At 43.0% G+C, this 17,051-nt stretch overlaps 1 protein-coding gene across 21 annotated transcripts in view; it reads right to left on the reverse strand.

Annotated features, from left to right (window-relative positions):
• Positions 1-4,389: 4,389 nt before the first annotated feature.
• raw (NDT-like domain-containing protein raw) overlaps positions 4,390-17,051 on the reverse strand; it is a 255,641-nt gene continuing 242,979 nt past the window's right edge. For all 21 annotated transcript variants that reach the window (XM_077648990.1, XM_077648987.1, XM_077648998.1 and 18 more), the window contains 3 exons: positions 12,978-13,122; positions 6,057-6,140; positions 4,390-5,885 (listed from right to left, as the gene is read on the reverse strand). In XM_077648990.1, coding sequence (XP_077505116.1) covers positions 5,754-5,885; positions 6,057-6,140; positions 12,978-13,122 — 361 coding nt within the window. In that variant the 3' untranslated portion in view covers positions 4,390-5,753. The remainder of the gene's footprint in view (positions 5,886-6,056; positions 6,141-12,977; positions 13,123-17,051) is intronic.

The following is a 17,051-nucleotide window of genomic DNA, read 5'->3' on the forward strand; positions in this document are numbered from 1 at the left end:
CTAACTTTGATATTTTCCGATCAGATCGCAGAGGCATGCGAGGTGGCGGAGTCCTAATAGCCACTGACTGCTCGTTACATTGTTCGCAGGTAAACATTTCAAGCCCTTTGGAAATGGTCTGGCTTTGCTGCTATCAGTCTTACCCTCGAGTTCTTATCGGAGTTTGTTAACGGCCTCCTAACCATGACTCTTCATTTAGTGCTCTGCTTCATGACGCTTTGAACAGATTAACAATCCTCTATCCAAACACTCCGATTTTATTTTTCGGTGACTTCAATTTCCCTTCCATAATTTGGTCTGATCTTGCATACACTCTCTCAAAAAATAATCTTGATAGCGAATTTGTTCAGACCTGCCTTACTTTTGGGTTAGAACAAATAATAGATCATCCAACTAGAATAACAAATCATTCTGCTAACATTTTGGACGTCATTCCATTTGGAGCCTTCAATTGTTTCCAAATATACCAGTGGGAATTTCGAAATTGGAATGTTCGTATGGAGGCTAATGGTATTTTTTACTGGTTTATCAACTGTTACTCTACTTTTGGATAATACCAGATTCTTTTAATAATCGACTCTTTGTACCAAATAATCGCTGTTCAGAATTGAAAATACAGTACTTAGACTCGCCATATCGAATAATTTGCATTTCGGTTAATTTAAACAAATTTCAAAATTTCGGTTGAATGGTTATTCGTACTCACTCGATTGAAACTTGTCTTGCTCCAACGCTCCCGGTGCGCGAAAGAACGGCGATCGAGGACGCATACGTCAGGTTAGCGGCGCCGCGTCAGTTGAAAATTCACCGGTCGTAACTCAAACGGCAAGTGAGCGTTCAAATCTCACTCAAGCCCGATTTGAGAGGCACATATAGTTAGTGGTGGTGGCAAAACTTTATTCCGCAAGAGAATTCGAGGCCCGCATGCCCCCTGGGTCTCCGCACGACCCCACTCACGGTCAACGCTCATGTGGTGTTGGTCCATGACGTATGCTGCCCGCGGCTGACGGCGATCTTATGAGTGAGGCCCCCCAGTCCTCCCAGCATGCCTCCCAAGTTCGGAGAGTCATCCCCGCGGGGGGACAATGGTCGCGCGCTTAATCCGACATGTGTGCACCGGCAGGCGTGACGACGATTGGGTGGGATCTCCATCGCCGCGTCTTCCGAGCTTCACAATACTAGCCCATGGCGATAGCAGCTATTGGCCGTGCATTAGTAAGCCATGCCCAGCTGCGCGCCATTTCGTACACCGATTACCGCGTCACTGCTCTTCATTTTTCAGGTCTCTCGCCGTTCTTGCGAAATTTGCGTTCCGCTCGTTCCCGTCCCGCGCGATGCTTCCTGTGCACCGAAACTGCGCGTTCATCACATGCTGTTTGCCGATCGTGCATAGATGCCACCGCATATGAAGGTGCTGCCGCGTCGCACCGTGAAGGGCCGCGGAAGCACTTAACATTTTAGATCTGTTCTGCTTGGCACTCTCAACAGTGTGCGCACAATAAAGCAGAACTGCCAAAAACCGTCCATAGCTTCCACTCACAAGCAGACGACCACTGACTATTTTTTTAAACAATTTTTGATACTTTAAAGGGCCATTTAACTTTCGGATAATTCTGACCTTTTTTTGTAGTGCCCTGATAACCCGACTGATGTGGTTTCATAAACTGCAAATTGGTTTTGAGGAAAGGAAATGACGCAGTAACTGTCTCGCATATCTCGGTGGACACCCGAACCGCGCCATAAGGGAAGGGATAAAGGAGGAAAGAGGTGCTGTAGTCCGGTATAATTTCGACCACCTGGGGATCTTTAATGTGCAGTGACATCGCACAGTACACAGGCGCCTTTTGCATTTCGCCTCCATCGAAACGCGGCCGTCGCGGTCGGGCTCTTACCCGTGTACTCCGGCTCAGTAGACACAGCGGCTTAACCAATGAGCCACCATGGCGGGTGTGATTTTACACTATCTGTAAACCAGCACATTATCGGTAACTAATGTTTCCAACCATACAGCCAGTTGGAGACTGCATGGTTGAATAAACAAATCAGTGCCTTTCAACCATATTTTATATTGTGGTAATGTTTATAGCAATGCTTCCACACAGAAAGGGTTCCAAATGCTGTTTGTATGCATAGATATCTATGAAGCAAACCATACCTAGTCTTGGATCATATTAAGGCGCACATCCGGTAAAATCTCTGGTGCTTTGAAAATTGAATTAGAGTCTGCATGTTGCCATTTAGTGAACATCAATGGTGGCAAGGCTTTCAAAAGAAAACAAAACATGTTTACTGCTGGTCTGCAGTGCCTGTGAGCATGACAGTAAGTGGAAAGAGTGAAACAGAACGAAGACAGGACAAGAGAAATGGCGTCACATACCGATTAACCCAAGTCCACACTTTACCTCTGTAGGTTCAGATGTACTGTGCGGCTAAGCATGCATGCCAGTCTCTTGAATGAGAGGATTTGGTCACTCATTTGTTGTGGGAAGTGAATATAACATTACAACGCTTTATTACACATTCAAGCACAAGCCATGCTTTGTAGGCACATAAAAAAGGTATTTCACTAAGTAATGGCATTTTCATTTGCTCAGCATATTTGAGACTAGTATATGCTTGTGTAACCCTGTAATACCCAGACATGACACATTCTCTGAGAATTGTGAACTTGTAGCATTTGGCTGTTTATAGCTGTAGAGACGTAAAAAAAAATTCCTGTATACTCAGCAAATCAATATCAAACACTGAACAGTTAAAAGCAGTCTTATACCTGTGCTACACGAGTACGTTGAAATGACATTCGAGTCGAACGGCATTCGAAACTTCGAATGGCATTCGGACTGGACGGACCCGCACGGTGCTACACGACTATTCAAAAAGCATTCGAAAGCTTCAGTATTCTGCTGCCAAGCTACAGTGGCACTGCTGCCGTCAAGTTTTGTTTGAAACAAATATAGCAGCAACAATTAATTTGTATAGTTACAGTGCGCTATAAATTTGCTACTTTTAAAAGTAATATGTCATTTCTAATAAATTTTACTATTTATTCATTACTGAACGCCTATGTTCTAACAGAGGCCCAAGCCCATAGCCCTGCCATTTTTTGTGTGCAGTCTGTTGGCTACATTGGGCTCTATCTCCTGCGTGTGTCGCAAAAAACAAAAAAGTGCAATAAACTTCACTGAATAAAAAAAAAAGCTCACTTAAAATGTACACACAGACGCACACAAAATAAAAAGACAAAACACAGCAAAAGCAACAGCACAAAGTGAAAAAACTGGCACCAGGCCAAAATGGCTGCCTTTCTTTCCTATGATGGGTTCCAGAGTATGCGGTAAATATTTGCTTGCTACCAAAACTTCTGGAAAAGATCCGTGTAGTGTATATAAATAGTATTTAGAATTTCACCGTTTAACGAATGTATTTGCTCTTCAAAACTTATGCTGCCACCTATGGCGCCAAGACGCTGCGGTAGAGAGTAGTCGTGCTTGCGCCTCAAAGGCATTCCAAAATCTCGAATGTCTCTGCGGAGCTCCGTCGACTCGAATGTCATGTGAACCGAATGCAGTTCAAAAACGTCATGTAGCAGTGCAGGTTTGGCAGTCGAGTTGAATGACATTCGTTTGGAAGGCATTCGGAACGCCCGTGTAGCACAGGTATTAGTGTGAGGGTTAGTCTGTGCAGTATGTGACCTTGCAGCAAAATTTCCATGTGCAGCACCTGATACTGCGAAGGTGCTTCGGGAAGTCTGTTGGAAAATGCGGTTTGCACAATATTCTTGGGACTTAATGTGCTTTTGCATCCCAGATAGAAAAAAAATTAGCTCTGGTTTAACTACTGTTGAACCTGGTTAGAGAGCGAAAGCTGTGATGCTTCGGGCAACTAGACATGGCTTGATGTCTGTAACATTGAGTGCATTCCGGACAACTTCGCTACTCGATTAATTGGAACATCTGTAATTGACATGCTCATAATTAAATTATTCATGAACGCCTCAGTACATAACTCGAAGATATGCTTCTAAGACATCTGTGCATTCACTAGAAGCGCGATCTGCTGGACCATCAGTGTACATTGCGTGTTGAGGTTTCAGTGGGTGCCATATGATGGCGCTACGACTGCACGCAATGCACGAAGGGAATTCACCGGAAACATACTTCGCTACTCGCTTAATTGGGATACCTGTAATTTACATGCACATAATTAAATTATTCATGCAAGCCTCAGTACATATCTCGAAGATACGTTTTTTAGACACCTGCGCATTCACAAGACGTGCCTTCATTCACTTCCAAGAGTCGAACAGTCATGGCAGAGTGGAAGCGTCCCTGTCTCGTATGTCAGAGGCCCGGGTTAGATTCCCACCTAAACCAAAATTTCCTTCCATATTTTATTGAGGCCACTTCAAGGTCATACCTGCGCTGTAACGTCCTTCAAGGTTTGTACTCGAGAAGTGGAGCTTTCGCTACAGAAAAATAGCACTGTGTGTGTGTCACATGCAATACGTCGGGCACTGCAAGGTTGATTTTCTACAGTAGTGCACAGTACAGTGCAATTTGATCTTGCATGCAATTTCGACGGGTCTCTGCTTTTGTTTACAAGTATCAAATCCTCCTTTCAGCTATTTTAATGTGTCAACTATTTGTTTCACTTGGTGCCCTAGATTGTAGTATTTGTCTGTCAATGACAAAATCAATCTTTGAGAAGCCTGCATATCAGTATCAAGTAAAATCGTTCCAAATGCATTCACCTGTTCCTACATTGAAAGTGGTCAAGAAATTTGTTTCAACCATTGTGTAGCCTTCATCACAAGCTGCAATACACATGAGCAGCTTACTGTTAACATCAAACAAGTCCACCTAGTACCTGAGAAACATTCAGTTAAAAAGGATTTATACTGCCATCAATTGCATTGCCTACAGTGTAATCTAAGAGTAGTAGTATTCGCCCACTCTGCCAGTTCATTAGTAGCACACATTCAATTTAGCTGCTTAGTGTATGCAGCAAAATGTCACACTGTACACAAGCAAGATGATAAATAATGGAATCCTTGCAAGCATGTATTATGTTACAGTAATATGTAAGGTAATGCATGGTGACGCATTACACGAGAATGATATTTATAGCGACTGGCAGTATACCAAGCAATACCAAGCACGTATGTAGTGCTCCACTACTCAAGCATATCTTTGCATCACTTGCATTTTGGTCAGAGCTGGTGTGGTTAGCAATAGAAATAAAGCTTTCACAAAAACTCCTGCCCACATTTTTGCTGCCAAGTGGTGCAAGCTAAGACATGTCATTAACCCCAAATAAAACGTGAACGTGAAAACTTTGCTACAATGAACCAATAAGCAGACCAGCCAGTTATACAAGCAGTGACATGGTAGCCCTAGCCTTATTGGGCTACCTGACTGAGAGTCAAAGGTGAATAGGAGAGGCGGGCCACAGCTAACTGTAGAATAACACATGAAAGGACACTGTTAAATGCACTTTATTATGAGGATGATTGTAATGTCTTCTTGTCTGAATTGCATGAATGACACTGTACAAATGACTATACAGATTTCAACATGCTGTTCATATTTACACTACCATGGTGGTTTTCAGTTTCACTTCTTCACCGTGAGCACATTTACAAGACATTCAAGGCAAACAAACTGCAATTCTGACAGCACTGTCAAAATTTAAAAGAGTGAAACATGAAAGAGCCTTATTTTGGACATCAACAAGTATTGTCATGGCCAGCAGCCTCAGTGGCACCTTTGTGCAGCACACAACACAGCCTCGCTGATGTCACTGAACACAGGAACACCAGCTCGTGTTGCCAAGTCCGAAAGGTACATTCGTCCACGGTTGTAGTCTTTCACTGCCAGTTCGGAGAGCTGCAGCAAAACCAAATGATAATAAGTACCACTTGCTTGCAAAATGCATCCCACAATTAAGTCCTGCTGGTTTCGAATTTCACACCTGGCAATCCTTTTAAGTCAAGCCCAATATGGCACAACCACAGGATGTGTTTGAACAGTGCACTCTAATAAAAAAAAAAAAATTACCTTTTCCCCATCAATGACCACGTCACTTTCCAGGTACTGAATACAAAGGATGACGTTGCAGCCCAAGCCAACGTAATGCACGGCCTGTTGAAAGAAGCAACCCAATTAGATTTCCAACTCAATTGGCTACTTCAACCTTAGAAATAAAGGACTGTTCACAGAACAGAACAATGCTGCACACACACATTCGTATGAAATCAATGTCACTTATTGCACATCAAATTCATATCAACAGCATTTTTTTTCAGGCAAGCATGCAAATCTTGCAGCAAAATGTAATTTACAGTAAGTAATATACAAGTAAGTATACTCAAAGCCTGGTGTTACCTCCAAGAGCGAGATATTAGATAGGGGAGCACATGGCTTTCCTCATAGCACTACTGCCACTGTGAGGTATTGCTTCTTCACTTTGAATGGGTGGAGGGGCAATCACAAAAGGATCTGTTACTATATGACTCCACCCGTTCAAATATGGCAAAAAGGGTCACTGTTTCGTTCTGTTTGCAAGGTGCCTTAGCGAAGCCTTGCATACACTGGTGTAGGTCAGTTTTAACAATCCAGTCAGCAGGTTAAAGAAAGCTGGGTTCCCATAGTCGGCTGAAATTGCCACGGCTAAGATGGTGTTACAGAAAATGAAGAGCATGCCACGTCAGAAAAAAAGCCATACCAAAGAGGTGGATCCAGAAGTGGTGCCCTGCATACACAGGGTGTCCCACAATTTGCAAAATGTAGCGAATACATATGGTTTTCCGGCAGTTTTTTCAGTCCCATGTAAGTTGGTCTCACTATGCCTAAGATTGCATGCAGGGAAAAATTTTCCGGACTGCATGAAGTGAAATGCTGCTCCATTTGTAAGGTGCAACTCTGGAGTTGCCTAGGAAATTCCCCTAACCTGCGGAAAAGTAGACATTGCTGTGTTAACAACCGTCTATGGAACACCAGCTTCCCGTGACAAACAAGGCAGGGTGGTTCCAAATGATATCAACCAAAGGGTGGCTGGTCACCTCTTAAATTTACTTGGTATTTTATATGTCCTTGCCTGATGACTAGAATAAAGAGTTTTGCAAAGGTTTTGCCTCCCAAATTATTTTCAAAGCACAGAGAATTTTTGATCCCGAACAGGTGGAGTGCTGCGCTTACATGCTCTGCCGACTTGGCCAACTTTGGTTATGAATAAATTAAAATAACAGGCACCTGAAATTTTTTTCGAGTGGCACTACGAATACTTGAGTCTGTAGCTTGCTATTTTTGTGCCTTTTTTTTTGTCTGTTTCAAGAGCTCAGTCATTTTTCTAAAATTTGTCAAGCTTGGCCCAGTAATGTTTTTTTGAATACTTTGATGGCCTGTATCTCAGGAAATGTGTGTACCAGAGCTGACATAATTATATATTGTGTTCTACATAAGCATGCCTATCAAAATGAACAAGGTAATGTTTATACGGATAACGAGATATGGTCACAAAAAAAACAGAACAAAAAATTCTGACATCTTTTAAACTTAGTCCATGCCTTCTGCATACAAACGTTCATAATCATCAAAAACATGTAGCATAATGTTGTCACTATAGCAGTTTCAGCCCCTCCAATGAGAGCCTTGCACAAGGCTCGGCACACCGTGGAGGTGTGAGGAGGCCCATTGAGTGCGACTAGTGTAGAAAGCGGGCAATGCTAAGACAGTAAATAGGCAGCTAAATGAGCAAAATATTGCAAAGAACTAAAACTGTAGATGCAATAATTTGAAGCCTGCCTGAAATAAAGCCACTAAAAGCGCGTAATAAGTACGCAGGCTGCGGTTAAGAGTGAGGAAAATACAATTTCAAGGACAGGCTGGAACGTTCTCGTACTTTGGATGTACGGGTGACACGCAGCATTGACCTCTTAGTGCAATGCTCATGACAGGTAGGTCTTTGGTTCCTAATTCCAGTCTTTTCCTTTAGCGCACTTGGATACTCCCCCTGCATAACACTATAGCACTACAGGATTTTATCTCTCATGGGTGAATCCTCCCTGGCGATCATCAACATTCACTTCAGTCGCAGATCAGCTTGACGGCTGACACACTGTAGTGGTATTTTGCTCTTGCTCCTCTATTCATGTGTGCCTCATAGAGACAAAGCATAGTTCTGAGCAAGTGCTTCGCAGAGTGATTGACCTAGACAACGTTCTGACAACTCTGTGAAAGTCAAGGACTACTTCTGGTACCCGTGCTTTTGGTACTTCTCCAGTGAAATATCTTTATGGAATACAGAGTCGACTGGCAATATTTATATGCCCTCTGATGAAGTAATCAGTGATATTGACCGATGCATTGCGACTACAGATGCGTCTCTGTTGAAACCGCGAAGTGCTGTAACTTTTAATTTCTCTGTGCAATCGAAGTAGTGAGACGAATACCAGCCACATGTTGGTGGTAGCTAAATCCCAAAAAAGCCTGTGTGCTCTGCAATGTCAGTGCACAGAAAAGAAGCACCGATGATTGAAATTATTCGCGAGTCCTCCACTAAGGTGTCTCCACAGCCCATGCGCAGCTTCAGGACATTAAGCCCCATGTACCATAACATGCCAAAACAAGAAAATGGGTACTCATTTCACACGTCGTAAACTGCTCAGAGCTGTGTGGTGTGCCGAGCCTTGCGCAAGGAGAGGCTGGAACTGCTACAGTGCGACATAATGCAACATCTTTTTGACAATTATGAACGTTGGTACACAGAAGAATATGTAGACATATAAAAAATGTTTTTTTTTTTAAATTGGCGTCAGAAGTTTCTGTTGTTCCGTTTTTTTTTATTTTGTGCAACCACATCTCGTTATCTGTAAGCCATATAAACATGACTTTGTTCACGTCGATAGGCACGCTTGTCTAGAACACAATGTATAATTACTGTCGCTCTGGTATGCACCTTTTCTGGAAATACAGACCATCAAAGAAGACAAAAAAAAACGTTACCTTGGCCAAGTTTGCCAAATTTCTGAAAAAAGACTGAGCTCTTGAAACAGACAAAAATAAAGTGCTGACTAAAGGATCCATAGTTTAACCATAAAAAATTTAAAATACCTGTTGTTATTTTAATTTAGTCGTAACCAAAGTTGGCCAAAACAGCGGGATGGGTAAGCGGAGCACTCCACATCTTTGTGCAATGTCAGTGCAAGTTAAAAAATCCCCAGGTGGTCAAAATTATTCCGGAGCCCTCCACTATGGCACCTCTTTCTTCTTTCACTCCCTCCTTTCCTTTATCCCTTCCCTTACAGTGCCTTGTCAACCGAGATGTGAGACAGTACTGCGCCATTTCCTTTCCTCAAAAACCAATTTTCAATTTTCCACCTCTTTGTGACCAAAAATTTTCTGTGCTTTGAAAACAATTTTGGGGGAAAAACCAATTGCAGAACTCTTTATTCTTGCCTTCGGGCAATGACATAAAAATGTTAAGTAAATTTAAGGGGTTGACCAGCCTCGCTTTGGTTGATCTTATCTGGAACCACCCAGCAGGATCTCGGTTAATCCTGCACTGCTGCACATGCCTCAGGGTTACATGTGGCCAGGCATGCCTGGCAATGTTGACCAGAACAACAATTCTGAAAAGAACCCACGACCAGATGGTACCTCAGCTTGCTGAGGCTTAAGAAAAAAGAGGACGGGGGGAAAGGAAATAATAAAGTTGAATAAGCAAGCCCTCTATTATTATGTACAGCAAAGAAAGCAGGCTTCTGAACATTGCATGAACCACAAGCTGTTAATGCACGACTTTCACCATGATCATCTACAACCTTTGTCCGTAAAGTTTCGGGACTTATTTATTTTCTTCTCTAGAAATGATTCCCCAAAACAAATGTTGGTGCGTATGTGCAGAACCATCTTTTCGGACTAACCTGAGCTATTTATGTTAATTGCTGTGGCAGCTGCTACATGGCACTACATGTAGAAAAATATGCTGTCGCTAGTCATCAGCGCATTCTACTCTGAGTGAATGTGGAGAGATGGACGTCCACCTCGAACAGCGTGTAAACATAAAATTCTGTGTGAAGCTTGGCAAGACAGCCGCACAGACGTATGAGCTCCTTCGTGATGCTTACAGCAATGAGACATTATCGCAGGCGCGAGTTTTCAAGTGGCCCAAAAGGTTCGTTTCGGGGAGAACGTCGGTGGAAGATGACACAAGGCAGGAGCGCCCTTCAACCTCACGGAATGAAAACAACGTGGCTCGGATCAAGAAATCGTACAGCAAGACTGCACCATTACAGTCCACATGCTATCAGATGCTCTCAAAATTGGTAAGACAACATGCCACCAAATTTTGCGAGAGAACTTGGGGAAACGAAAGGTGAATGCCAGACTTGTGCGGCACTCCCTCACACAGGACCAGATGGACACGCGGGCATCAGTGAGCGCTGATTTGCTCTCCGAAGCAGAGAAGGATGCTGCATTCGTCGACAGCATCATTGCTGAAGACAAACATGGTGTTTTCAATACGATCCTCAAACAAAGAGGCAGAGCGCTGAATGGTGGTCCACAAGCTCCCCGATGTCGAGAAAGGTGCGGCGACAAAAGACCAAAACAGACGACACTGAGTTTTTTTCGATGCCACAGGAGTCATACGCCACGAGTTCGTCCCACAAAGGCAGAAGGTGAATCAGGAGTTTTATATCCACGTGCTAAATGCGTGATGCACTGCGACACCGTCGCCATGACTTCTGGGCATCTGGACAATGGAGCCCTCTCCACGATAACACAAGGCCGCACACTGCTCTCAGCGTAACAAAATTTCTCGCCAAGCACAGCATTACTGTACCTTCCCATCCGCCATACTCGCCTGACCTCTCCCCACGCAATTTTTTCCTGTTTCATCGTGTGAAGAGAACCCTAAAAGGTTGCTGGAAAGGGAGCATGGAGGCCATTCAAGACGCCACGACAAAGGAGCTGACAGCCCTGCCAAAAGAAGCATTTTCCAACTGTTTCCAAGACCTCAAGAAGCGTTGGAAGCTGTGTATAGACTGCAAGGGGGACTATTTAGAAGGGATGCTGCACAAATGATTTCAATGTTAAACGCGTTTTTTTTTTTTTAACGGACTCAGTCTCGGAACTTTACGGACAAAGGTTGTACATTAGTTTAACTACATCTAGTGCAGAACAAAGGCCTCTCCCATATCCCTCCAGTTACCCTTGTCCTGTGCCAGATGCAGTCGCCTTACCTTGCAAGCTTCTTAATCTCATCCACCCCACCTGACTATAATGCCGCCTGCTATGCTTGCCCTCTATTACAAGCCACTCGTCTCGGAACTTTACGGACAAAGGTTGTACATTAGTTTAACTACATCTAGTGCAGAACAAAGGCCTCTCCCATATCCCTCCAGTTACCCTTGTCCTGTGCCAGATGCAGTCGCCTTACCTTGCAAGCTTCTTAATCTCATCCACCCCACCTGACTATAATGCCGCCTGCTATGCTTGCCCTCTATTACAAGCCACTCCGTTACCCATAACCAGCATATCTTGCTCTCGCATTACATGCCCTGCCCAAGCCCATTTTCTCCTCTTCATTTCAAGTAGGATGTCATTAACTAGTGTTTGCTCCCTGACCCATTCTGCTCTCGTCCTGTCACTTAACGTCACACCTGACATCTTCCTTTCAATAGATAGATGCACTGTCCTCAATTTAAGCTAAATCCTTCTCGTTGGCCGCCCCATTTCTACCCCACAGGTGAGTACTAGTAAGGTGCAGTTGTTATATACTTTTCTCTTGAGGGTTATTGGTAAACTGCCATTCATGATCTGAGAGTACCTGCCAAATGTGCTCCACCCCATTCTTATTCTTCTGCGGTCACTGCGTGCCCTAAGTAAATGTATTCCCTTATCACTTCCAGTGCCTCGCTACCGAACATAAACTGCTGCTTCCTACTGAGACCGTTGAACATTACTTCAGTTTTCTGTACATATATTAATTTTACAACCATCATTTTGCTTTGCCTGTCTAGGTCGTCAATCATACTTTTCGACTCGGGCCTCGAGTTAACCAGCAAAGCAATTTCATGAATAAAATTGGAGACTACTAAGGTATTCTCCACTAGCTCCGTTTCCCAATCCAGTTCTCTGACTACCTCCTGTAAACACACGGTGATTATAATTGGAAATCATGTCTTAAAGTGCAATTATTCACAACACTCATTTGATTCCCTAATCTAGAATGCTCTCTCGATGAATAAAGGCCCATGGAAAAAAAGCAAAAAAACAAGCAATGCAGTTCAATTTCTCGGTGCTGCAGCTAATAGAATACGAACTTGCTAAAAATGGATGTAACTAATGCATGATGCAGCCTTTATGATTCAAAAAGACCCAACAGCAAGTATAAATGAAAGCAGAGGAGGCAAAGTCGTTGGAACCTACTTTGCAGGCTGGTATGATAAGGAATAAAACTCATCAAAAGTGTGAAAAAGCATGTACTCTGTTCACGGCAAGCTCTTCTTCACCCACATGAACTAATTTACTGATGAAAGTAAAACAAAAATCATGAGATAGAAGCTTCATGTGCACTAGCCATAATTCAGGAGTTCAACAAAACGTAGAAATGACAGCACCACTGCAATCCCTATCACCATATTTTGCGCCAATTTGAGCAAAAAACGAATGCAAGAAGCAAAACAGCTGTGTGCAACCACTCCCTAGAATGATGGACTGGTAAAGAAGCACTTGGTGGTTGCTTGCTGCTATGCACTGCTTTCCCCGTCCCCAATACTAGTCACAGCTCAATTCAAGCGACTATAAATTATTTTGGTGAGCCAGCGGTGTTGTCCATTGCCCACTATTTTCTGTGCAATCACAAACCTTTGGACATGGTGCAATATGCGATGTAAAGCATGTTTGTATGTGTCTGCAATAATTCCATGCAAGGATCACAGCCGATAGTTCATGCTTAGAAAAAGGCTCACTAACCACCAGCATTTCTGCTACACAGCGTGCAGTCTTGGTGATGACGAAGAGCAGCACTTGAGCACTGTTGATGATGTGCATCTCAAGTGGGCTTAAGCGAGCATTCCACGGGGAGTGGAATGGGACGGAATGTGTCAGTCCATGCTTCCTGTCAGCAATGAAGAGAATAAAAAAAGAAAGCAACGAAAAAATTTAGCTTTTAAGAAACACAAGAAAATATTTCATGACAATGCCAAAACGTGCTTTATCTATATTTCAAAGCCGGCACCTCAAACCGCATTATGATAGCTGTATATTCCTCTACAGTGCACATGCCTGCCAGCACCTCATGCATTCTCACATACCGTATTTACGCGTATAATTTGCGCACTTTTTATTCAGAAATTAGGGCTCCAAGAAGGAGGTGCACAAATTACGCGGGGATTTCACGAGCGCGACTTAAAAAACTCCACAAAGGTCATAACGCGCAATAAAGGTATAGTGTATGTCTGTTGCTGCGTATACATCAGCACCCGGACCCGCACTCCACGCTGGCTGCCCCCCGAAAAAAAGTTCATTCTAAATGAAAGGCCACGCACCCCCCCCTGCGGGATGGCATGAAGGTGCATGCACGAAGCTGAATAAGACACTAAAACAGCGTCATCGCTTGCGGCCCAGCCAATTGTTCGGTAGTTCCGGATTCTGTAAGTTTGCTTTCGCAACTTCGTCCGGGAAAGCAACCGCGAATCAATAAATCAATTATCACACCACACAATTCTTTAACAGTACCGTGCGAGCGTCGACCAAACTGCTTGTCGGCGCCTTATCACGGCGCGGAGCTGAGAAGCCAGCGAGAATAGCCACATGCGCACAAGTTTTCCGACACAACGATTGTCGTCTATGGGCAAACTTGTGCATACGTGGTTATTCTTGCTGGCTTCGCCGCTCCGCACCGTGATAAGGCGCTGACAAGCAGTTTGAAACTTGCCGTATAGTTGTGATATCCCATCGCAAGACACGACCGAACAACCAAACACAAGCCGTCGAAGCCACCAAGAAAAGCATAGCCGGCAGTCGAGTCACATACATCAGCCAAACAAACAGTGATGTTGGCTCTTCTATCAGCTGCCGATCCTCCCCGGAAGCGCTGCTGGCCGTTCCGAGTGGCGATGCCGCTGGTGCCACCGCGATTGTAACAGCGGCCCCTGACACCACCATGAACGCCCAGTGCACAAAAGATTCAAAAAGCCTTCCGAACAAACACGCGGAACAGCCGAATGCTACTGGGTAGAGCCATAGGGAAGAGCCCGCGTGCATGATGGTGGTCTAGCGCAGCGCGGTGCGTAAAATATGAGAGTAAAAAATTTTTTTTGTAAGCTCGGGTGATAAGTTAAGAGTGCGCAAATTATGCGCACAAATACGGTATACGTGCATGCTTGCTGTTTATTATAGCTGACACTCTTCGCACGCTTGAACACCACACCAAAAATCACTGGATGCATGCTCACACAACATGGGCACAATCACTTCAACCGAGATACTTCCCCACTGAATACGATTTTGTATAGTGTGAGCATCGCTGGGCGTAGCAGTTGCACACAAAAAGGGCCTCTGTGTCAAAAACATTAAATATAGCATTTTACGTTCAAACAGAAAAACCTAACACAATAGGGCCAACTTCATTTAACAGTTTGGTTTTCAATAAATAAAGAAGTCAGTAGTAAGATTCAGCAAAGTATAAAAAATCTTGTGAGCTTGTCTTTGATGTCAGGCCCACTACAACTCTTGAATGTCTGCAATGCTTGCTCGTGTGAAGGCGCCATGCAAGTTCAACAGAGCAAATGACATGCGACTGCCTTTGGTGTGAATAAACTTCACTGGGGAAGACATAAAGGGCAAGAAGGAACAAAGGAAGGGGGTTGAGTTTCAGCACAACTCCCTAGCCAAGTTTTTTGCCCCAGGATTAATTGGCACTCACTGAGCCCAAATAAGAAAAGATAAAGGGTGCATACTTCATTTCACCTAAAGCAGCAATACTTTACTGTTCGCACCTTGTTGAGATAAGCTGAGAGAAAGCCTCGAAGGCCCTTCATTACTTATGAGCACAAGGCCAAACACAAGCAGAACGAGTGAGCCATAGAAATTTTCCAGTGAGATGAGCAGGCTGCTATGTCTTGGCAGCCGTGGCCATGCCCCTAGATGCTAATGGTCAATATGCCATTTCTTGACAACAAACAAGCACTCAGTACTATGCATGCGCATTGGTGGTGCAGTATCTTCTAGTCACTTCAGCAAATGGATTTCCTGTTTTCGTACTGTTTGGTGTAAAAAGTGTGGGCGATGGCTGTGGTATGAAAGCCACTACAGAATATGAGCCATAGCCAAAAGTATGTATGTGAGATGCCTTCCAGTTACACTTAGCTTTCATCCTCTACATCAAAGACTGATTTAAACCTCAACTTCATGTCTTGCAATTAATTGAATATGTTTCGGGAGCGTTCTGCACACTCATTAGACCCACCTGCATGAAACATACGTTAATTATCCGCTATCATGGATAAATACAGGTTCATTCCACCTCAAGCATCTTGGGTGTAGCACACGGCCATTTTGGATTTGTCTGGAAAAATTCATCCTTTTTTTGCGCACAGGAAATAGGACATTGCCAAAATACTATTGGCAAAATTTGCTTTAAAACAAGCTTGAGCACATTTTAAAGTGTGCAACTGGGGAGCAAAACAATGCACGAAAAAAAAATAACTAAACTCAATTGGTTCGCACATGCGCAGTTGAGAATTGTACTTTCTATATTTACACAATTTTAGCAATACTCTGCTGTGAAATATGGAGCAAACTATTGTCTATTTATAATATTTATTATAGTAACTAGAAATTGTTGCCCTGTCCAGAATTTAATTAGCACGTTTGCTTCCAAAGACGACGATTCACAATTCAGCAATGAAAGGGTCAAAGTGGAAAAAGACAGCAGATCACTGTCTGCCAGAAAAAAAAAAAAAAGTTTGTTATCAGCAAAAGGTAACAGATGGAGCCACATTCAAGGCATTTTCGTTTCGGTTAGTACTTTCTATGCCAGATGGCAATAGTTGTCCACCAGTTTCGCAAATATATAAACATAATCAAAAAAGAAAATTCGCTTCGATTTCACTGCACCTTACTACTATACCTGAGTAGATACATACAAGGAAAAAAGCAAACCACAATGGTACAGCAAACATACTGTTCTTCAGATTTTCTTTCCAGTGCCTTGTTTTGTGCCCCAACGCAACCCTTAAAGAGACACTGAGGCCAACCCAAACAAATTTTGTTACTAGAAATATTCAACTGTTAGGCTATTTACAGCTCTGCTGACATCTATTCAGCAGGAAAAGACATAAGAAAATGAAACATCTTTTCCCACCCTCTGATTCAAAACTGATGATGTCAAAAGAAATATGGTCTCTATCATAGCTGGCTGGAAGTGGATGGCGATGTCGTCCAGCCTCAGCAATCCGTAAACAAAAAGAGTGCTTGATGTTGCTTGTGCCAACAGCCTGTGACAGCAATACCTCATAAAAGCTTAATTAAAGCAAGTCATAAAAGCTTTTGCAGTTAAAGAACCTATTTCTCATGAGAAAGTGGTAATCAATAAATATGGGCTAACTTCACTTTGCCCTCAGTGTTAAAAGGGTGGTAAAATAATAATAAAAAATGTATTTAGGAAAAATATTTTTGCACAGTACAGTCATCCTTTGATAATTTGGACTCGAATGGGACTCAAAATTTGTTCGTTATAAGAAGTCAGAATCAAGGGCAAGCCTTTAAAAAATAAAATGCACAATACTGACAGAAACAAAGAGCCAGTTTAAATATACTCGATGCTCTAATAAAGTGGGCTCAAATTAAAATTTACACTACTATTTCTCATAAACCAAAAGGCCATGAATTTTTTCAGACAAAATCAATATGGCTAGTGCCACACCTGGAATATTTGAGATGGAATGACCCAATATGAAATTATTATTCAGAATCATCTTCCACTAGCTAGGCTCCAAATTAATTTACTACTGACTGCTTTGCCACATTTAGTTCCTAAAAATG

The sequence above is a fragment of the Amblyomma americanum genome, chromosome 1 (genome assembly GCF_052857255.1).
Source record: "Amblyomma americanum isolate KBUSLIRL-KWMA chromosome 1, ASM5285725v1, whole genome shotgun sequence".
Taxonomy (NCBI): domain Eukaryota; kingdom Metazoa; phylum Arthropoda; class Arachnida; order Ixodida; family Ixodidae; genus Amblyomma; species Amblyomma americanum.